We start from the raw sequence: 24423 nt of genomic DNA, 5'->3' as shown, positions 1-24423 counted from the left end.
TGGCATTAGAAGCTGTGCGTGTGGCTTCCTTAGAGGGTATTGGAAGAGGAGCGATGACAGCTTTCAAGATAGGGGACGTTTACCGGTGGAGGAGTGGGGATCCCTTGTGTTCATGTAGATAATCAACGCATGACAGTAGTGGGCCTAGTGGCCTGAGAATTGCCACTTGTGTTCATGTAGATTTCCCCCCTCTGTCTTCATAAAAGCCTGGTTTACAGTTTTTGCTTCTCAAGATTTCCCCCCTCTGCGCTCTGCAAATGTCAGGCATGCATGTTCTTAAATGGCAAACACGTTATGCTGAGCTATCTGCCTGGTCTCCGAGGGATAAATATAAATTACGAGTTTCAGTAACCATCTAGTTGGTGGTTCAGTAGTAAAAATTTGGGATTAAGAGGTTTGTTTTCTTTGTGATCACAGGTTCGAGCCCTGTGGTTGCTCATATGATAGCCACTAGAAGCTTACATGGTCGTTAACTTCAGGGCCCGTAGAATTAGTCGAGGTGCGTGTAAGCTGGCCCGGACACCCACATTAAACTAAAAAAAAAAAAATTACGAGTTTCAGTTAGCTTTTCCAATTACAAGATATAAATTTATAATTTATAATTCTTTTTAATCTCCCTATAAAATCTATACGGTAACGTGTTGATTAATTAACATTTTTAAATAGGTGGTTGAACACACCACACCATATAAGATTTAGCAGCAGCTGGAATGTTGAATGAAAGTAATTTCTGCAGAAGGAAGGAAACCCAAGTTGCAAATTAACCTACTAAAATAAATATTTGACCAGCCAAATTGTTCACCGGCTCAAGATTTGCCAAATATATCTACCTGTTCATAGTCTGACACATCGATCGAGCTGATACATTAATGATGGGTAATGAATGACAAAGCTCCAAGATCCAGAAAGCTTAGAAATAAGTTTAACGCGTTGAATAATTAGATAATCTCATACTTTTAAGCAATATAATTTGTTCTTTCTAACTAGGTGGTTGATCCCTAGATATATATAAAAAGCTCAATGATTGATAGTAATAAATAATATTTAATAAGCATTGTTGAATCCTATAAAAAAATTTATTTGATGGATATAGATACTCTTTAATGATAAAATTAATAATTTTATAAAAAAACATTTTATATATATATATATATATATATATATATATATATATATATATATATATATATATTAAGAATGGAAAGATTTTGAACTTTTAAAGGATTTATGAGGTATTTATAACTCATGAGTTTTTTTTTTTTTTTTAGATGAGAAGCTAAAATGTAACTTTATTCTTATGATATTTTGAGTTGACAATGACAATGTTATGTTCATAGTTATTAGACCTGACTCGGGGGTTGATTCAGTCAAGGAATCGGTTCTCGGGTTACACGGGTTGACCCTTGAAGTTTTAATATTTCATATGAAAAAATTAATAAACAATCCATGTGAATATAGGTTATATATATTATAAATAATAAAGTTTAAAAATTTATTTCAAAAGGTTTTTTTATCTCACATTAATACTAAAATGTTTCAAATCTCACATTAAAAAAATAAAATATTTTTCTGGTATTTATACAGTGAACTTTGAAAAGGGTTAATAACCAACTAAAAAATATATATAAAAAAAGTCTCTAGCTAGGAGAAAAAACACATTTGAACAAAAAAAAAACAAGTCACATTCGGGTTTTGCCGGGTCACGGGTCAACCCGGCGAGTAAACCAGATTTTATCAGGTTTTTGCTCATCCTGATCTTTTACTTTACTCGGATCAGTCCAGCCATTCAAATTAATCGGGTCTAAGAACAACCTATCGGGTCAGTCCAGATTTAATACCTATAGTTATGTTATAAATCTCAGCAGCATTGTTGATGAAGAACTACTTGAACCACCCCATATATAAAAAGGGTGTCTTTTGCCCATGCTTGAAGGGCACATAAAATCTTGACAAAGGTTATGTCAAGCCGACTTTTGATAGTGCGCTATGCATGTGAGACAGAATTTCTGAAATATTTCTCTGTCGTTTTACTTTTTAAAGTCCGTCCTTCGCACTCTCACATGAATTTCATTCATCCATGCCATCATCTACGATAAACGAACACGTTCGTGAACAAGAATTGTCACATTAATTCCCTTTTGTATAGATTTATCTGGACAAATTTCTGCTGAGAGTTTGTATAGTAGTTTCCTTCATGCATCTTCTCGCACGTTCTCAGCTAAATAAAAATATCAGCAAGCAACCATCTAGGTGGTGGCCCAATGGTAAGAGTTTGGGACCAAGAGGTTTGCTCCCTCTGTGGTCTCAAGTTCGAGCCCTGTGGTTGCTCATATGATGGCCACTGGAGGCTTACATGGTCGTTAACTTCAGGGCCCGTGGGATTAGTCGAGGTGCGCGCAAGCTGGCCCGGACACCCACGTTAAACTAAAAAAAAAAAAAATATATCAGCAAGCAAGCAGTCAATTAATGCTTTTTATCTGCATAATATACTCTTCTCAGGGAGTGTAATAATTAAAAAATTGTGAGATGATGAAGTTTCGTTTCTTCATTTCTGTTGCCACCACCAGAAGAGAACGATGTTAGGAGTTGTTTTGATTAATTAACCATCGTGTCGAACTAGCATCGGAGTCCAATATCTTCTCACAGGGCATGCAGGGTTGATTTTGCACTTCCCTTGTTGTTACCTTGGTTGATCACGAGATTTTTTTGTTAAATTGTATACATTATTGTTGCTGGGAATTCAAGAATTGCATGTGGGATTCTGAAGAAATAAATAAAATAATCAAGTGGGGGTGGCCAGTGTTAAATATTTTGGTAAATTTAGAGCTATGAGCACCATGTGCTTGCAGGTGATTGATTAGAAATTAAAGCTAGCAAAATAAACTAATATTTCCTCGATTGCCAGAGGAACGAGGGCAAGGAAAATAGTTCAAAAAATGGTTAACTGCTCAAGAACAAGAAGAGAAATAGTTATATTTCAATTTTTGAGATAAAGTTACTTCAATAAAAAGAAAAAAAGGGAAGAAGGAGGAGGAGCGTCATAATCTCAGCCAAAAGAGTAAAATATCGAGAACTCATGTTGGAGTGGACTGTACATTACTCCACCAATCCGGATCATAGCACTAGGCCTATACTTAATACAATATTAATTCTCTTTTAATGAATAATTAGTAGGAATAATTAGTAGATAATTATTAAAAAAAAGTCTTTCATTGCCTCATGGCATGAAGTGATTCTTAGAATTTCTCTTCACTACCTGGATATTATTCTCTCCAAATGACTTCTAAGAAAGAATGGACTCGATCGGTAATTCAATAATTAAAATTAATAAGAAAACCCTTTTGGTAAAATTAGCATGATTCTCAGTAATTAACTCCTAATTATGTAAATGCTTCCATACGATGCAGTGATTTTGAAGTGGCAATACAAGCTTGGCCATAAAGAGAAGATCTTGCGTGTTTATACGTGCTGGCATTGATTATGAATGTCCTTGCCTCCCATCATGGTGGCCATACCTGTCGAGTGCAAACTGTAAAGTGGCATTACAAGCTTGGCGACATGAAAATGGGGACCATGAAAACCTAGTGATCTGCCCTCGTTTCTCACTCTGACAGAAGACGCAGGATAATATCCCTTAGGTTGCCTAGAAAAAATACCACGAATTAATTTAACACAGATCTCCTCGGAGTTCAGGTTAATCTTCCTCAGGCATGATCATATATCTTCGAGTCCAGGTGCTGGTTAAGATATTGTGCTCTATCCAAACCACCAGATTGTAGGCAGATGGTAGAGTTCTTACATGTTCTACAAAAGAAATTTCTCGACTTTCTCATGTTAATTTTACTATATTGTGAAACATTGATCATACAATAATCATACATGTAAATCATAGGGAAAAAAAATTATTTTCAATGTTCTCCAAACACCAAAAAATGGTTATATGTCTATAATATCATATTTAAAATATTAATTATATTAAACTTATAGTTATATTTTATAAAATAAATATAGGACATAATTAAAAAAAATTCTACCATTACACCTTTTATATCTTTTTTTTCCCTTACATGTGGTCAAATAATTATATTTAATGTTCTATGTATGATAGATAAACTTGAAAAAAAAATTAAAATATTAATAAGTGATTTTCTAATTTTTTTTATGATATAAGCATGCACCGAAAAAAATATTTTCTAATTTTTTTTATGATATTATTGAACAACATAAATTAATCAACTTCCATGAATCTATTTTCTTAGAAAAAAAAACTATTTTTAAGCAAGCAAACAATGCTTTAGTGTTTAAGTTGCTCCTAGAAGGGCCATGGCCTTGGCGTTTTCTGTCTCAATTATTAGCATATTTTGAGCTTAATTTGCGGTACCTCCTCCTCTTTGATCGGTGGTTTCAGATCCATGATACTATTTTTTTTCTTCTTCTTTCTTTTGCTATAGTTTTAAATATTTTATTTATGATTTTTTTTTGTACTGTGTTTGTTTTGATTTAATGTAATTCATTTGCAACGATTTATCATCCCTTAAGATTCATGAGGTCTTATAGCGTAATGATTGTTTTAAAATTATTTTTCAATTAAAAACATAATAAAATATTTTTCAAATTTTTTAAAATAAATCTTACATCAGCATATTAAAATCCTTAAAAAAACATAATTTTAATATTTTATCAAGTAAAATATAATTTGAAAAGCGGTTTGAAAAAATAATTTCAAGCACAAATCATCTATATCGATCGAAGGTGAAGGTATTAGGATCTCGCAAAATGGATCTGAACCTGGGAGGCAATATTTTTTTGCTAGATGTATGATTGTATGTGGATCCTCTACGCATGCACGCCTTAATTTATCAAATAATTATTCGAAATAAATAATTATAAAGATGCTGCATGTCGCGGGTTTTTCTTTTATTTTTTTTTTTATTTTTCTCATTAATAGACGAGAAGAACTTGAGAAAAAAGTGGATCACATGCTACGATATGGGATCTGGCCGAAAGAAAGGTTCAACGTGAGGGCAGATTATTGAGAGAATATACATAGTACAGTGAGAATTAGGATCTGAGATTTTAGTAGCATAGAATCCAGGGCTGACATTACATGCAACACTAGAGCAAGTTGTCAATTTTGTTCTGTTTCACCTGAAATGATCGAAATATTCTGTATTAATTCAAAAAACAGAACAAAACGGAACAAATTTCATCTCATTTTAAATCTCGGTCCGTTCCGGATTTTTCGGCTAAATTCCGCCCGAAACGTTCCGGTTTCATTCCACATGTTCCGTTTCGCTCTTAAAAAGTCATTGAATCAAATTGAATCTTATTCAATTTAATTAATTAAATCACTCAATTATAAAAAGCTCTTTTTCATTACTATTTTCAATAACGATGATATTAATAATAATATTAAAAATTAGTATTACTATTTTCATTAATAATGATATTAATTTTTTAAAATTAAATTTAAAAAAAATAATTAAAAAACAAAACACCTATCAAAATAAAATTGACAACCTTGACCTAGAAAGAGGGAGTCTCGTAGCAAAAATAATTATAAGAAATTGGAGGCTGCTTCGTTCAAGTGAACGAACAAGACAAAGGAAAAACAAAATAATCCTTCAAATTTAGGGGTGGTTTGTATTGTTTTATTTTTTTATTTTTTAAAATTAAATTTGAAAATAGAAATAAAAAGATTTGTTTATTTTTATTTTTTATCTTATTAAAAAATAAAAAATCAATAACCGGTCCATTAAAATTTTTCAAAGATAGATAAAATGATTGTCGATTGTTGTTGGGTATTTTTTTCAGCAACAAAATTCAAGAGAAACTAGTTTTGGGTTTTTGTTTTAAAAAATATGAAAGAAAAAATTAAATAGAAAATAAAAACAATAAATGATGTGAGATTAAGGAACATTTAGTTTTATTAGTTGAAGGTAGGCAAACTGAATTAATTAAACTTGTACATAATTATGGATCCAATCCGCGAGCTCATGCATGGTCACATGGGCAACAACTATTGAGATTTGAGTGTTTTCTCGAGGAGACTTTCCTTGTCAAATCTAAAACTAGACTATGAATAGTTTTTTTTTTAATAAAATATTTTGTATTTATTTAATTTTATAATTAATAATATTTTTTAAAAGTATTTTTTACTTAAAAATATATTAAAATATTTTTTAATATAAAAACATTAAAAAACATTAATTTAATATTTTTTAAAAATAAATATACTTTAAAAAAACCTACAAAAACAAAAGTTTTTGAGTGAGGAACGACGGGTACATATTTTTAACTGAATGAGGAAATAAATTTAATTAAAATACGAGAATATTTTTTCGAAATAAAACCAAGTACAGAAATAAATCGATGAAATGAGTGGGGTACGTACGACTGTTCTTTTTGGTTTTTTCTTGGCTGTCTGGTTCGGTAGAAGCGATAAGAGCTCCAACATTTCATGACGTGTACATATATTATATATATCTTTTCTTTGACTTCACATGTACGTGGACATAATTTAATTAGTTGTCACGTTTCAGCCTCTTTGTTTTTTCCGGTGTAATAGTGTTTTCTAAAATTAATTGATTTTTTTAAAATTATTTTTATATATATTTTTAAATTATTTTAATATATTTTTAATAAAAAAATACTTTAAAAAACATTTAAAATGCTAATCATCCTAGTAAAACAAAGTTACAGTGGAATTAATCATGAACAAGACGACGACAGGGAAAATGTCTGCTGCTTGTATTACGCACTTGAGGGTCTAGCTGTTGTGGTTAATTGTGTGACTTGTTTCGTTTTCATCCCGGGTTCGATTATTTATGTGCACGCCTGTCACCTCGTGGTGCCTTACCTGCTCCTGGGCTTGCAGGATGTCCAGTGGGCCGTGGGGAATAGTCGTGGTGTGCGTAAGCTGGCTCGTATACCCCACGTAAATCAAAAAAAAAAAAAGAAGATGGTGATTGTAATAATTGATTATAAATTCTAAGTATTTATTTTCTTTGAGAAATCTATTTAATTATTCTCTGATCTAACTCGGGATCAATGCCATGTTCAAATTCTAGGCATGTGGGATTGATGTGCCACGTTCTATAATTTTATGAAATAAGAAAATATTAAATGTTTTAAAGAACGGTATGTTGAATAATTCTCCCCGTTGAGAAAATAAAAAATAAAAAAGCTTTCGTGGTTTCGAAGAAAACAAGAAGAAATTAAATATTCTTTCACGTTATAGGTTTGGCAGTCCGTGTGGGGACACAGGACATGTGATGTAAACAGAGTGCCTACGTACACATGAGTCGGATCTTGTAATAATTATGTTGTCTATTAGTCTATCAAGATCCTCAGTTTAGGAGTTGCTCAACCAATGCATTTTTAATTATTGGTGGACAATGCCCTTTTTGTTTTTGTTGTTTTTGTGGGATAAAAATATTGAATAAAAAATATTATTTTAATATATTTTTAAATAAAAAATATTTTAAAAGACAACTGTTAATATAATATTAAACAAGTTTGATGTCTATGATTCTAACTTTAATTGATTACGAAACTAATTGCATGATTTACAAAAACAAACTAAGATCACTTTTATACCTAGCTTTGGATTATTAAATTTTATCAGGGTTAATGTTTGAATCACAGGTAAAATAAATTTAAAATTTTAGGTTGAAATAATACCATTTATTTTTTTTAAAAAAAAATTTTATCGGGTCATTACCAGATCAATTCCCTTCAATTTTTTTATGAACTCAGCTTGAGCCAAGCCTTAGGTCAATCAAGTTTTAGATTGACTCGCTGAGTTGGTCGTGAGTGTTTGGAAGTCTATTTTTTTATGCATTTTATTTGAAAAAAATATTAAATTGATGTTTTTTAAATATTGTTTGATGATTCCAATATGATATTTCAATATTGATGTATTTTAAATATTTTTTGATGATTTCAATATGATATTTTGATATAAAGATTTAAAAAATTCAAAAAAGTAATTTTAATATATTTTTAAACATTAAACACTTTTAGAGGTTGTTTTTCAAAGTTATTTTCGCTTCAAAATATATTAAAATAATATTTTTTTTATTTTTTAAAAAATTATTTTTAACATTAACATATTATAATAATTTAAATACACTAAAAAATCAAATTAAAACTGAAAAAATTTAAAAATCTCAAAAAAAGCATAATCATGCCCATTTGAACTTTTGAAGTAGAAGTTGAAGAAGTCACCGGCATTGTTGTGAATTGTGATGCTTGTAATTAAAAACATGTACAAGATCAAAAACGTGGTGGCTGAGTGATGTGATCCATGTCAGGTTCACATCCATCCATGATCCCCACTAACTTCACATAGCGTTCACATAGCTTTAGCCCCTCGTAGGCTACTAATTGCATTCCCACCTACCATCTGTCCGAAACCCCTGCGGGTCAGACACCTGTCAGAGATGCAGAGCTTAAGCCACGGTAAATAGCACGTGCATTATTACTGTGGCCATCTCCCTTCTTTGACTTCTTTTCTACCACGTGGGACACACCTCCTCCAGGAGTCCCTTTCAAAGAAAATTAATCACACGCATATTAATAGTGGGACCTTCAACATAGATGACCTTTTTATTATTATTATTATTATCTGAATTAACCACTTAAATTTATTTTTTGAATTTGTGTGGTGTTTGAGAGTGATGTGTTTTTTTTTATTTTAAGAATGTATTTTATTTGCAAAATATTAAAATAATTATTTTTATACATTTTTAAATAAAAAATACTTTCAAAAAATATTATGGATACGAATATCAAAATACAAGTGTGTGTTTTAGATATGATGAAGGCTGTGGAAGGAGAATTTTGGACACAGTAGTTAACCCAAGCATGAAAACGTGTTCAATACTTTAGAGAGAATAATCTTTTTAGGGTTAATTTCAATTTAGTCCTTGAAATTTGGAAGGAATCTAATTTTTCTCTACGAGGGTTCCATTTTATCCATGTTTTTCATGACATTTCCATTAAAAATCAATGTTCCCTTTCATTTTATCCAAGCTAATAAAAACAAGTTTTTCAATTCCTAGTCTTTTGAAATTAGATTAAATATATTTTTTTTAAATATAAGATTTAATCTTATCAAAGTCTTCAATGAAGCTCATCATGTCAAATCTCAAAAGTTTAGTATTTTAAAAAATTATGCTGGTTGATTCATGATTATAATTTAAGATTAAAATCTCAGGGAGGGAAAAAAAAAAATGGATTCGCCCCAAATATTAGACAGTAAATTGAAAGTGACCCAATTTTTCAACACGCAGAAAGTGACATGTGAAAACTCTAATTTTTTTTTTTAATAAAAAATACAAACGCCTTCTAATATTTTTGTTGGGTATTTTAATAATATCAATATTTATTCTATTCTTTAACATTACCAGGTTGAAAATCACCCACAAAACTTCTACTCATAATGCTTGTTTGGATATGAAAGCAAATAAAAAATTATATAAAAACACTGTTTTTAAAATATTTATTTATTTTATAGAAAGATGATATTTTCAGAATATAATTAAATCCTCTAAAAACCTAGAAGAATAAAAAAAACAAATGAAAGAAATTATATTTTTTTATGTATCTCTTTTTCTTATTTAGTAATATGTTTATATAGACTTGAAAATAATTCTATATGACCATTAATAAAACAATTATATTTTAAATTAAACTAGATAATTGTTATTCAGTTTTATCCTATAGCTATAAATATAAAAATTAATTACAAAAATTAGAAGAAATAAACTCAAAATATTAAATAACTATTATTGAGTTTTTTTTTAAGAATTCCTTTCAATATTCTAGAGATTTATTAAGTCGGTTCCATTTGGATTTACGCTACTCGTTCTATCAACATGTGGTTAGGAATTTTATAAATGAGTACTCAATGTATTCTCTTATAAAAAAGATTGTTGTGTTAATTTAAACTTAATTTATACAAAGATTGCTCTCTTAAATGAGTACTCAGTGTATTCTCTTTATAAAACAGGAAAAAAAAAACGACTTCACATTTAAGAATTGTATATATTTATTTCTTGTTTTGTTTCATTTAATTAAATCATAAAAATAACAACATACCTCTGGGGCCAGGCTATTACTTCTATGAAATAATTGCTGCAAGTTAATCAATGTACATCGTGATGTTTTGTTGTGAATAAAATTATAAGATATCCCAAGTAAACTAACAAGTCCCAAAAATTATAACCCATAGTTTTTTATGTTGTCTTTACTAATAGCTTGTATATTATGATACTAATAGTTATTTTTTTGAAGTGATATTTATTTAGAAATATATTGAAATAATATTTTTATTTTTTTAAATTTATTTTTAATATCAGTATATTAAAATGATTCAAAAACATATAAAAATATTAATTTGAAACTGAAAAAAATTTATTTTTTTACAAACATGTTTTCCAACCACAAAAACCAATAAGTTTTAAAATTTTATGATTTTAAAACTTAATTTAAAACAAAATCCAGGTCATGGGTAAAAAAAGTAAAAACAAAAAATTGAATCCAAGAAATCTGTAATGGGATTTTAACCAGGTTGATTAGTTCTTGAATCACCTTTCTTGTCAGGTTTTATAACTATATTATATTAAATTGTGCGAAAGTTCTAGACAATTTATATTTTAAAAATTCAAGGCAGCAAGTTGTGCAAAAGACTTGGACAATTTTTTATTTTTTACGAAAAAATGTTAAGGTAGATGTTCTTGTGTACGTAAATGTCTAATCAAACATCCCTGTAAGCATAAATGGTTTTGAAAACTATATATATATATATATATATATATATATATATATATATATATATATATATATATATATATATGTGGATTGTTAAGTCCTAACCTCCTCTTGAAAATCATGAACATAACTTGTAGGAGCAGAATGATGAAGCATGTCAGATGCATTGGCTATAAGTTTTCAACATCATTTGGTTTGATCGCATTTAAGAAATGAAGTACGATGGCTAATCTTCAATCGTGAGAATTTTGAAGAACAATTAATTCAAGTTACTTGTAAATTTAAAACCTTACTTGAGACGATATTGAAGAACAATTATCAAACACCATTCTAAAATTTTAAACTGTTCAATAATTATGTATGTATGTAGGTATACGTGTGTATGTATAATTATACGTGTATATATACGCATCGATTAGTTATTTAAAAGTTGTTAATACATTTATCAAAAGAAAAAAGCGTTAACACATGCATTGACCATGCATGAAAAAAAAAATACAAGATCACGAGCATTAATTTTTCTGTATTTCTCTTTGTATTTATTAAATTTTTTAATAATATTATTAGTTATAAATAGAAAAGCATGACCAAGGTTTTTTTTTTTGCTGAGAAATAAGTATGTACATAAATTGTAGTTGGTGCAACAAAAGAGAAGAACGAGGAAAACTTTAAAAAATAAATAAATAATGGTCCCTGCATGCACGCCATGGACCAGGCAACTTGTCGTGATGAAGGTAGCCACGATTGCTTGTTCTTTTGGTACACCTATAAGAGAAGAAGATAGAAACTAGCTTGCTGGCCATACAGAAGATTGGCAATTATGTTAATCAATCTTAACCATCTAAGTGGTCGCCAAGTGATAAAAATTTAAGATCAAGAGATTTGTTTACTCTGTTGTCTCAGGTTCGAGCCCTGTGGTTACTCATATGATAGTCAATAGAGACTTACATGGTTGTTAACTTCAGACCCTGTGGGATTAGTCGAGATGCACGCTAGCTGGCCGAACACACACACATTAAACTAAAAAAAAAAAATTATGTTAATCAATGTGTATTTAATGTTAGTGCCATTGTCAAAATGTGAAAGTATATATATAGCTGCTAATAATTAATCTTTTATCTTCAAGATCTATACGGTAGCAGCATTTGATTAATATATTAAAATAAAAAAACATAAAGATAATAGGATATATAAAACATATATTTTTGTACTTTTTATTTAAAAAATATAAAATCTTTTCGAGTGTATTTGATATTATAATATAAAATATTTTTTTAAAGTGATCATTTTTATTTAAAAATACATTAAAAAAATTATTTTTTCATATTTTTTTTATCTTTGATATCAACACATCATGGTAATTGAAAAATATTAAAAAAAACATCAATTTAATATTAATTTTTTTGGATAAACACACTTGATTATGCTTTCTATAAAACCAGTATTGAAAATTAATTTAAAATTAATGCTAAAATTTATTCTTTGTTAAAGTGTTTCACCACAGCTACGAATTACGATAATAAATAAATAAATAAATGTAGATTGCAGAGAAAAACAAATTGCACGCTACATCATCGCAAAAGAATCCATTGCTTTATAACCTCTTCTGGGGAGCACTTTATCTCTTTGTGGGCCGACCCAGTGCCAGCGTGAATTAGTCTAAACCAGCGTCCAGGACACCGCGTGGTTTATACCAAAAAAAAAAAGAATCCATTGCTTTAAATGAATGGACGGTGCGAAGAAAAACAACCCAACACTTACTGCTTTTGGTATTCGTAGACCAACCTCCATGGGGCGTTGTGCGTCAGCGATAAATGTTTTTTTAAAATTTAATTTTTTTTATTAAAAATTAATTTTTATTTAGTATATTTTAAATCGTTTTGATATGCTGATCTCAAAAATAATTTTAAAAAAATAAAAAAAAATATATCATTTTAATATATTTTAGCATAAAAAATATTTTTAAATACAACCACAATCATACACCCAATCAGACTTTACTATGCTCCAGGAAAGCTCTGTACAAACATTAAAGTGATATAAAAATTTTAGGCAATTGGTTTAATTGCTTTATAAGTAATTTATAAAATCATTATATTAAATGTTATTTACTTTATTAATTTTTTTAATACATTATTAATTTTTTTTGGCGTGTCTTGTTCATTTGGAAAAATCAAAGACTGCATGAAAAAAAAAGGAAAAAGTTTGTAGAATTTAAATTTCCAACTAAACATGATTAACTGTTTCAGCTTAGTTTAATTGAGAATTTTGAATTCACAAGTTTTTTTTTATGATTTGATTTTTAAAAATAATTATTTATTTGTGGATCGTATAGAAGCTTTTATGTAATAAATAAAGAACTAAGTTTTAAATTTGTACCAATATCTCTTTCCATATATATATAAAGAATAAAAGAAAGTTCTGAATCCATCTACTAGCAGTCTAATAATAAAAGTTTAGAATCAAAAATTTATTCTTCTTTAGTTTCAAGTTCGAACCATGTGGTTGCTAATATGATGGTCATTGGAAGCTTACATGATCATTAACTTTAGGATCCATGGGATTAGTCGAGGTGTACGCAAACTGACCCGAACATTCATATTAATAATAATAATAATAAAAAAAGGTTGTGAGATCAATTTAAATATTTATAATAGTTTAGGGGTATATTTGATTTTTTCTTGTCAGCTGTAGTATTTACTTTTACACCAGTGGCCTCCGTTGAATAACAAGCAGACAAGAGCATTTAACCGCGTCGTTTCATTTAGGTCATCGGGTTCTCCGTCTTCTGTCCCCATCCTCTCCGTACTACAAATCCTCTGCATTCGACACTATCTTAAGTGAGTAGTTTTTGTGACTGTAAAGTGATAGATTTTTTTAAAAACAATAAAACTATGAATTATAAATTTATTTAATTAAAATTTCAAAATTAAGTTTTTAATGAAATTGATAATATTTTTAAAACTGTAGATTATTAGGTCTTAGTCTTCTGTTCCCATTCTTTCACTATTATGCTATAACTATAAATTTTATTTACATTTGATATCTTTTTAATGGTATTTAGTAACAGTATTTAATAGTTTTTGTAGTTGTGGTTTGAAAATAAATTTTTTAAAAAATTATAAATTATAGTTTTTTTTTAATATTTTTTTAAGAAAAAAATTTCAACAAGAAACTATGATGCATTATAATTAATTAAATATATTCAAAACTATGAACAAGGCAAAATGTAATTTTAACTATATAAAGTTATAAACGAATTTTAAATCAACTTTTCCAAGACCTTATCGACTAATATTATATTAGAAAAACATACAAATATATGAAATAATTCTTTTTATAGAATCTAAATCATTTAAAATTCATGAATTTTACATATGACATGTCATTTTAAATAAAAATTTAACATGAAAAGTTTGTTTATAAATCATTATTTCTTGTAATAATTTTAGTATTCTATCCTTATTTTTTAAAAAATTAACTGTTTTTCTATATGCTTGTGATGTAGGGAAAAAAATGGCCTTGAAAAAGCAAGTATGGATGAAAAAATTATTTTTTTAACTAGAAAAAGGTTCAACGCTTTTATTATTAAATAATCATAAATATACAAGTATTGGATTAATTCTACTTTTATAAATTATATTATTATAATGTTGATGGCAAAATAATAATCATGATAAGTAATTTCATTATTTTCTTAAACAATTCATACCGTTAACACATGTTAATTTATTTTTTTTATTTTATAAAAAAATAAAAACCACATCATTTTGAAGAAAAAAATTAAAAAAAATTATGAGTTTTGATGAAGTTTTTTCCAAACCGACCAAATAACAAGTTAATTTAGATTTTTTACTAGATTACACCATATTAATTAATTTGTTTTTTTTTTTTTTCTAAAATCTGACATAATCAAAATCCCGAATATCGTTGTTCACGTGTAAACCCATTATATCGGTTAAAACAATGATTTTCTTGTAACCAAACATTTTTTAAAAGTCCAACCCACCAAAAGTTATTATTATTTTTTTTTACACTAACACAAAAATGCTTAATTTTGGTGGAAAAAAAGGTAGCTATCATTTAAAAAGGCACAAATAGAAATAAATTAGTGCCATTCCTCCTCTTGTCAAGAGCAAGATTGTATCATATCTGCCACCTCTGTGAATATTCACTGATCATAATTTCTCTCTTCCCCTCCCATATTAAGCACAGAAGAGAGACCAAACGCAGACTATTTGTTTCAACTCCAAACTTTCCTGGTCACAAACATCCTGTTTCCTGTTTTCAAGGATCTATTCGCTTATATCTCGTAGGAACGCAACTCGGAGTCACAAGCATCTCCTTTCTCCTTTCCTTCTATATCTCCTCTTGGTTTTCCGACAAACCAACCATTTGCATGCAAGCGTTGTTTCTTTGTTATACAGAGGTTGTTGTTTTTTTAGTGTTGAGTTATTGAGGATTAGCTAAAGGTCAACTCTTTGAGAGGGAGAGGAGGGGAAAAAAGAGAGAATTTTTTTGCAGAGAGAGAGAGAGAGAGAGAGAGAATCCAGGATCTGATCAATGGCTGAATTTGGAGGGAAATGGAGGGGTTTAAGATCGGTGTTAATGGTCTTGCTCAACTTTTTGTTAGCTTTTGTGTTCGTTTCAGCTGAGAGGGGCTTGAAACATGAAGCAACATCTACTAGAATGAATGAAACAGGAGATTCTGTGTCAAGTTATGTTCTCAAAGCTGTGAATTTCTTGTGGCAGCCTGATCACAAAGGTTATCAACATGTTTGGCCGGTAAAAGCTCTGATACCCTTTTCTTAACTTATTGAATTAAGTATTTTTTTTCTGTAAGAATCTTTAGTGTTCTTTAAAATAACATGAAATGAGAAGATGGGTGACTTTCTATGTGCTGGTTATTTATTTAGTTGGTGATTGACAAGTGATCATTTCTTGTATGGTTTTTGTTTTAATTATTGATATATGAATGTTTTTGTGTGGACAGGAAATGAAATTTGGTTGGCAAATTGTTTTGGGTTCGATTATTGGGTTTTTTGGAGCTGCTTTTGGGAGTGTAGGCGGTGTTGGTGGCGGCGGCATTTTTGTTCCCATGCTTAGCCTGGTAATTGGGTTTGATCCAAAATCTGCAACAGCTATTTCTAAATGTAAGAAACCATTGAATCTTCTGTGTGAAAAGGGTGACCTTTGTTTTTACGCCGCTCTTCCCCACCATAGAGAAAGGAAAACCTTTTTGATTCGTTTGATTAGAGTATGGGGAGAGGTAGAGGATAGGGGGGGGAAGGTAACTAAATTATTGAATCTACTACTTAATTGGTTCAAAATTCAGTTTACATAAAAGTAATGACTATTTTAACTGATTTTTTAATCATTGAAACTTTCAAGTACAAAGATTTTCTCGAGTCGGAGAACTAATTTACCACCACGACTGGCACCTTTCACTAGCTCTTCTTGTCATGGCATTTTTTGTTAAACTTGAAAATGTTGAATTAGAGCTTGAAACTTGGAAGCACAGTCAGGGGAAGGTGCAGTGCCTATTTCTTCAAAAGATTTGTAACAGTTGAAATTTTATTTGTTCACGTGTCCTCTGTATGTTAAGGAGGGATGGGCTTTACTGAACAGTGGAGGAGACTTTCAGCATTTACAAATGCCTTTTTTTTCGATTCAGATTGCACAGTGAAGTATGGGTAATTAATCCATCTGCTGTGATTTATCAGTCTGACTAGTAAGCAGTTAACAATATGTAATGTGTTGTGTGAACAGTGAGGTAGCTTACAGAAAATGTGAAAGGGCTGGTTTGTTGGAAAATAAATTGCTCTTTCATATGTTACTTAAAAAGTAATGGATTTTTGGTATGTATAAATTTGGCAGGTATGATTATGGGTGCAGCAATCTCAACAGTTTACTATAATCTTAAGCTAAGGCATCCGACACTTGACATGCCCATTATTGACTATGATCTGGCTCTGCTCATCCAACCAATGCTTATGCTTGGAATTAGTATAGGTGTTGCTTTCAATGTCGTTTTTGCAGACTGGATGGTCACAGTACTGCTCATCATTCTTTTCTTAGGTAATGTTAGTTGAATTTCAATGGAATTTACTCATGTTTCTCTCTTCTAATTCTTTTTGCTAATTGTAATGGCTTGCAGGCACATCAACAAAGGCATTCTTGAAGGGTGTTGAAACATGGAAAAAGGAAACAATAATGAAACGGGTAATCTCATCAGCCTGTTCATGATTTATGCATAGGTTTTGGGCGTGCACAGGCTGCATTTCAAACTGAAATTGTTTCATTGCCTGCTTATTATTAACAAGGTTTTCAATTATTAATTTTAGAACAAATTATATGTGGCACTGTCCTCAAACTGCCAAGGTAACTGCCCCATGAGGATATATTTGTGCTTTCATGAACTTCAAAACAAAAGGAAGGCTTTATGACTAGAGTTTCACGTAGTTATGTGTTAGAAACATGTAAATTTAAGTCTAACCATTTGAATGGCACCTTTTTTCTCCCATTATAGGAGGCTGCAAAGCGTTTGGAGTCAGATGGTGAGTTGACTTACTGTTTCCTTATTTTATGGAAGCCCAGCGAGTGATTCCTGCTTCTCAGTATATATTTTCCTTCGTATCAGGTGCCAGCGCTGGGGAAGTGGAATACAAGCCTCTTCCTGGTGGCCCGAGCAACAGCCCTCAAAAGGCTGACAAGGAAGAAGAGGTGAGTACACTTTGTCAGCTGAAATCAGCATCAAAGAGTTCTCAAAACTAATACAATTCATTACCGTAGGTCTCTATTCTTGAGAATGTTTACTGGAAAGAACTTGGACTTCTTGTTTTTGTCTGGGTTGCATTCCTCGTGCTGCAGATTACAAAGGTTTGTTGTGCTTTATCATAATGATTACATCCTACATTTGTTTTCCTAGCTTATATTAAATCAATGTATACATGATGAGAAATCCTTTTCTTTTGGTAACAGGAGGGTACATCTACCTGTTCGACAACATATTGGGTGTTAAACTTGTTACAGGTACTTTTATCACAACAGTGGTCTCTATCCTTTCTTTTTGTGCTTTCTTGTTTGTGTCTGTATGTGAAATGGGGAATGATCTTGTAGCATCGAAATCTGTCCTACTCTTTAATAAAACAGTTCTTTGAATCATCCTTTCTTTGTTTTCCAGATCCCAGTTTCTGTTGGGGTGTCAATGTATGAAGCAGTCAGTCTGTACAAGGGACACAGAATAATTGCATCCAAGGGAACTGAAGGCACAAATTTCACAATTCTTCAGCTTGTGATCTACTGTCTCTTTGGCATACTAGCTGGAGTAGTTGGTGGGCTGCTTGGACTGGGAGGAGGATTTATCATGGGTCCACTATTTTTGGAGCTCGGAATCCCTCCTCAGGTTAGCTTGTTTTGTTTTATTACATTCTAGTGTGTAATAGTGTATAATGTGTAAAGCTACAAACTGGAAAAACTGAAGCTTGTATATATTTGGAAGAGGCGGGATTTTTATAGATCACAAAGCCATATGAAAGGCCAAATGGTTTGGTAATTTCTTTACGATTTCCATCCAGGTCTCAAGTGCAACTGCCACCTTTGCAATGACTTTCTCGTCATCCATGTCTGTCGTGGAATACTACCTTCTGAAACGTTTTCCTGTTTCTTATGGTAAATGCCCACAACATCCATACAACCTTTCTTTTATTTATTCATATCAGTCTAAAGACACCCTGTAAAGTGATAGATATGGTTATTTTTCTTAAGGTATGTTGGAATATAGTTTATGCTAGCTCCAATGGACTCAAATATTTCAAATTTTCTGGCAGCTGTTTACTTCGTAGCTGTTGCTACATTTGCTGCCTTCATAGGGCAGCATATTGTGAGAAGGTTGATCATTGTGTTTGGAAGGGCATCTCTTATCATCTTCATTCTAGCATCCACCATATTTATCAGTGCAATCTCACTAGGTGAGCTCTTCTATTTCCTGCTATTTGAGGCCTGAAATTATAAATTCTTTGAACTCTATGAATTCTCAAAGAGTTCTTCGCTTCCTTTTGCAGGTGGTGTTGGTGTAGCAAACATGATAGGAAAGATTCATCGTCATGAATACATGGGATTTGAGAACCTCTGCAAGTATGATGGCTAGCAATATTTGTCTTTAAATTTTGTATCGCATATTTAAATTATGCCCCTATGCTGTAATTTATTTGTTGAGGCCGCAAGTCATGCCCCATGCTGCCTCTCTGTTCTGGGGGCTTGGATTGGTAGGATGTAGGAGTAATAAAAAAAATTTCACTTCTCAAGAACTTGTATGTGCTTTCCATGCCGTACTTGACAATGTTATTTGCGGGAAACAATAGTTCTGAGAAGAAGATAGATTGAAAATGCCATTGAACTTTGTTTTCTAGTTACACTTTGTAGCAACAAGCATCCAGAGAATGAAGAAATTTCACATAGCCTCAAGTTTGCATGTAGCAACGGCTTGCAGCCTGCCATGATCCATGCTTGAACTTCACACCTTTTCGCTTTTTGTTGATAATTCGGGGGGGAGGGGGGGGGAGATTCAATGTTTCCTGAAGATAGATAGCTATTCCGGATTGAGAAAAGAAATTTTAAAAAAATTATAAATTATAGTTTTTTCTTTTCTTAAAAAAATTTAATGAACTCGTGATTAATCAGTAAAATATAGATATAATTACACCTCAGCATGTTCCCGAATGGATTAGAGCCTCTTTATTCGTTGTCAATGATTTAGAACAAAAATAGAAAAGAAAGATTCGGAGGCTCCACAGATTGGTCTAAAATCATTGCCTGTGGACAAGTCGTGCCCGTAATGTCTCCTGACTCGGTATTTCTGATTTCTGAAAGGTATCGAGAGTGGGCCCTGGTTGAATTTTTCCTTCATAATAATTATATAAAAATCTAAAAGATACGTCTAATTACTTTTCAACTTTTTTTTTTATTTTTTTTATCAATATATATATATAAATCCCAACAATCTTTCAACAATTTATAAGTGTATATAATTTATTACAACTCTTATTGAAAATTGCTTTTTTTATAAGTTTTTTTTTCTAAAAATATAACTATATTTTATATATAATAGTGGGTAACTCGGTGACCCTACAAAATAAATATCCTTAAAAAAATTTATATGTGGTATGTATAAAATTACAAAATAAATCATATTAAATATTTCTATCATTCTAGTTACTAATGTTTAATAATTTTATGATCAAAACCAACTTTATAAGTTTTTTTTTTTAAAACGTTAACCTTGTATTAATTTTTAACATTTTATATTTTTCATTATTCCCCGATAAATTTTCTTCCCATCATTTTATTCATTATATTATCATCCTTGTATCATGATAATTGTTTCATTTGTAGTCTAATTTAACACATTACTATATAATTTATTCCTCACAACTTTAAAATTGATTGGTTTCCTTCAAACACTTTCATATAATGTCCTTTTTCATATCAAGGTTATTTCATAACTATTTTCACTTCATGAATATATTCAATTTATATTAATATTATTATTTCACAACTCATGTAATTTACCCTACAATTTATTTCATCAACACATAAATCATATGATCTTTTCATCTCTTAACCACCTTTAATACATATCATAACTTATAACTCATAGTGTAAACATGTTTAATTCACATCGTTATTTAATTCAGAACATATTTAATTCATGTCACTTTTTTTATTTAACACAACCGGTTCAAAGCCTACATGTATATTGCTCATGTTGCAATGTCAAATATCTTGATATATATGCCTATCAATTTTTCTATTTTCATTAATATTTATTGTTAATGATTTTTTTAACATGCATAGTTCTTGATTTATTAGATTATATATATATATATATATACATGAATTTTTTAATTTATACTTATAGATTTTTATATATAAAAATATTTGTCAAAAAAACCCTTGCATATATAATTTTTTTATATATAAAAAAAAGTCCCACAGTGTAGCAGAGATCAAATAGGACCATAAACCCTTTCAGGTCAAGAGTCTTCTTAGTATGTGACGGGGCAAGATAAACAAGCCTATTTGGGCTCCAAGATGACAAAAGAAGGAAAGAAAAGGGGAGGAGAGAAGGGAAGAAAAAGAGGTAAAGGAAAGAAAAGCCAATTGAACCCAGGAAAGTAAAGAGAGAGGAGAAGAGAAGAGAAGAGGAAGAGAAGGGCCAAAAAAACCAAGCCACTGAGGCTGAGAGCTGCCAATACAGGCAAAATTCACAACCGAACCACAACTCCTCCAAAGTATAACATGAATTAAATGATCAATCAAACCTGCTACATTTACAAAACTTTAACTTCAGAAAAGTTTATTATTCACAAATCACCCTTAGCTTTTCCTCCCAACCCACCATTTTTAATTGGAATGACATGAACGCATCAAATAAATTAAACCCTGACTTGATGATGCAAAATTAAAAAATAAAAAAACAACAAATTACAAAAGCAAACTTCATAATTCATAGCAGTAAAAGCAGCAGCTAGAGTAAAGGAAGATGAGCATTTATAGTTCAGGTGATTTCAAAATATTCCTTTTCCTCACAAGCCAGCCACCAACCCTAAACCAGAAATTTTGGTGTGGCATAGATCAAGCCAAGCTAACAATTCAAGGTTTTAAACATTAATTGAACATTAAAAGGACTTTCAATAACTTCCAACTCATCATGTCTTTAGGTCCCATTTGTAGACTGAGTGAAGATTTCCGAAGCGGCTGCTTCCTAGCTGACTACCATGATCCTTCAGCACCAACAGTTGGGTTCTCAAATGCCTTGTATCCCCAGAATGTCTTCAATGCGTAAGGCTGAGAAATTGTTACACCTTCTTCAGTAATCTTAGCTATCTGCAGTTGGGAAATTGTGAACTTGTCAGATGTCAAATCAGACAATACATTGCTTCACGTAATTATCTGGTATTAGAACTAACAAAACATACCCAACAACAATAACTGGAAGAATGGTTCCCTTTAGTTGCATTCTATCCTTAGTCATATTAGACATGCACAAGACCCTGAGCGCAAACAACTATAGAAAGAGGACAACATCAAGATGTTCCTCAGCCATCCAGTTTAAGCCCCTGTAAGAAATACTTTAGGGAGTCCCAAAGCAGCTTGCCGCAGTTACCAGATTGAAGATCTTTTACTAGAAAAAAGTCTTCCTAAGGTGTGTGACTGCACGGATGCTCAGCACATCCAAGTGGACAAGATTTTAACACGCACAGGATTCCCTTCATAAAGTCTCTATTCATTAGAAATCATTATGAAATGCTGTCTATTCCCATCATACAAGAGATGAAAAGAATTGAGATTATTTCAAGTTTCAACAACATAAAACAATTCATTTCATCTTTCTCACCCCATTATTAAGTTAGTGTTGCCAAAAATTGTTAGGGTTGCTTTTTTAACTAGGATCAGGGGAGAACACTAAAATAACATTATTTCAAGGTGTTTAACTAATTAAAAGCTTGTTATTCTGATTTTGCTCAGCACCGATTTTGTGGACAGGTATAGAGAATTTTAAACATAAAAAAATAACATCATAGGAGGTGATATGATTCTAACAACCACATTGTTATCTAAATTTTGAAAACAGTGACAATTCAGCAAAAGCAAAGAGAGAGCATGATCAAGAGGTTCTCTCGAAGAGTAGTGGAAAAGGAAAAAAAAAACTGAATTAAAAGAGAAAACAGCAATAACATATGCACCCACAAACATTGCAGCAATTCCAGCAAGTTAACATGAAATTTAATTACTTTCCTAGAAATCGCATTCCATAACACGTTAATCTCATACAGTTGTAAGGAAAAAGGAGTGGAACCTGAAACTTGTTGACAGCAGATCTATCACGATACAGAAGCACTCGCATGCATTTCTCCAGTAACGTAACGCCTTCTTCGAATGTCAAGTTCTCATGCCACTCAGCACGAAGTAATGGCTGTGCCATGTGATTTCCAAATCCAGTTGCTATATGATTCTCCTCAAAGTTTACTCCTATCATAGTGACCTGCAAAACAATCAAAAACACAATTGACCCATGTCCCCAAAATGCACGCACCTTTTCACCCCTCCTGTTTCGAGGTTTAAAAACAGAAAAGAAAACAACCTATCAACCGATGCCTTACCATGCCAAGAAATTTCTGTCCTTTTTTCACACCACCGAGAATAAGTGTATTCCAAAGTGGGTCAAACTTGTTACGCCTATTATACATAACTCGGGTCAAATAGCTGTGAATCTCTTTGGGCCCCAAAGAGTTTCTGTCATCCCACATATTGTCATTCAGGCTGCAGATATTAAACAATATAAACCAACAATTAAAACAACATAAGAGAAAAAACAACAACAATACAGGAAAAAAAATGAATTCTTCCCTCAACAACACAACCTAAAACTTACACTTGCTCATCGAGATATCGCATAATCTCCTGGAAATCACTTATTTCTCCACTGGCACCGATAATAGAATGCTTCCCGACAGGCTTAATTCTCTCCACACTCTTGTATCGAAGCGTGGACCCATAAGAACCTAGCAATTATCAATGTCACAAAATGCATCAACAACAGGACTTATTATAGTACTTTTAGGCAATTATTTCTAAAGGGTTCACTTATAAGGTATAAATAAGGCCAAAGATCACATTTTCCCCCTATTAACCATAAGCATATCCACAGGCAAGCATAACAAACAAACCCACAAAGATTATAACAAGATAATGGGTTATTAGAGAAACTAACCACCCATATCAGCAGCCATCAAAATCCCATCTTTATATTTCAAAGCAACAACAGATGTTCCAGTCACGTATGGGTACCTACATAGGCATAGAGCAAAGAAACCACTCAAAAACTAAACTGCTAAATCCCTAAAATGTGTCTATTTTGCAACAAAAAATCCACATAAACATTGACAGATAGAGAAAGAGATGGTAAGGGTGGCATACTGGGTTCTTTGAATGCCATAGTCAGAGCTCAAAAGGGTGTGCTGTTTGGTTTCAGAATTAGACTCCATTGATTAAGCTGTGTTGAAAAAATCAACAAAAAAGAAGCAAAAAAAGATTATTAACAAAAACCCATTACAAATTTGTGAGAATAACTAGTTTTCAGGAAGAAAGACTTACACTTTAGTTTCGATCGAGAAAGAAGTGAGGTGTCTGTGATCTGTATGGCGAAGGAAATTAAAAGCTTTTCTTTTATAAGACTTTAATTTTTGCACAAGAAAAGAAATTAATAAAAAATAAAAAATCCGAAAGAAATCGGATTTCGAAACTCTCTCTCTAGGGCCAAGTAGCTTATTTCACGGGCTTAAATTTTATGCTAATTTGGGCTCAATGCCTTTTTTGGAAATTTGAACGGTAAAATAATTTTTTTAAAAAATATAATTTTTATTTTATAGAATAAATATCTTGATTTACATATCTTAATTTTTCAAGTTTTGCTTTTAGTTATTGTTAATTAATTTTATTTATTTATTTAGATATATGATTGTTAATTTATTTAATTAGATATTTATATTAATTTTTTTATTTATACTTTAAATTTTATTAAATAAAATAACACATCAAAATAATATATATATATATATATAATATTTATTTTTTAAAAATAAA

At 30.8% G+C, this 24423-nt stretch overlaps 2 protein-coding genes across 2 annotated transcripts; one reads left to right on the top strand and one right to left on the bottom strand.

The window, feature by feature from the left end:
• The first annotated feature begins 14882 nt into the window (after positions 1-14882).
• LOC7471544 (sulfite exporter TauE/SafE family protein 3) lies at positions 14883-19169 on the top strand. Its single transcript, XM_002309524.4, has 12 exons — positions 14883-15561; positions 15770-15929; positions 16654-16854; positions 16934-16998; positions 17306-17333; positions 17417-17499; positions 17569-17655; positions 17758-17808; positions 17960-18181; positions 18354-18447; positions 18606-18746; positions 18840-19169. Exons 1-12 carry the CDS (start codon positions 15340-15342, stop codon positions 18923-18925), a joined length of 1440 nt encoding a protein of 479 aa, XP_002309560.3. The 5' UTR covers positions 14883-15339; the 3' UTR covers positions 18926-19169.
• Positions 19170-21261: 2092 nt separating this feature from the next.
• LOC7495712 (proteasome subunit beta type-4) lies at positions 21262-24096 on the bottom strand. The gene is made up of 7 exons (XM_002308583.4): positions 23935-24096; positions 23758-23833; positions 23552-23628; positions 23213-23342; positions 22941-23100; positions 22637-22822; positions 21262-21663 (listed from the first exon to the last, which is right to left on the bottom strand). The coding sequence occupies exons 2-7, from the start codon at positions 23823-23825 to the stop codon at positions 21550-21552; spliced, it is 735 nt and encodes a 244-aa protein (XP_002308619.1). The 5' UTR covers positions 23826-23833; positions 23935-24096; the 3' UTR covers positions 21262-21549.
• Between the last annotated feature and the right edge of the window lie 327 nt (positions 24097-24423).

This window comes from Populus trichocarpa, chromosome 6 (assembly GCF_000002775.5).
Source record: "Populus trichocarpa isolate Nisqually-1 chromosome 6, P.trichocarpa_v4.1, whole genome shotgun sequence".
Taxonomy (NCBI): domain Eukaryota; kingdom Viridiplantae; phylum Streptophyta; class Magnoliopsida; order Malpighiales; family Salicaceae; genus Populus; species Populus trichocarpa.
The sequence above is the reverse complement of the archived record's forward strand: the minus strand, read 5'-3'. Positions and strand labels throughout refer to the sequence as shown.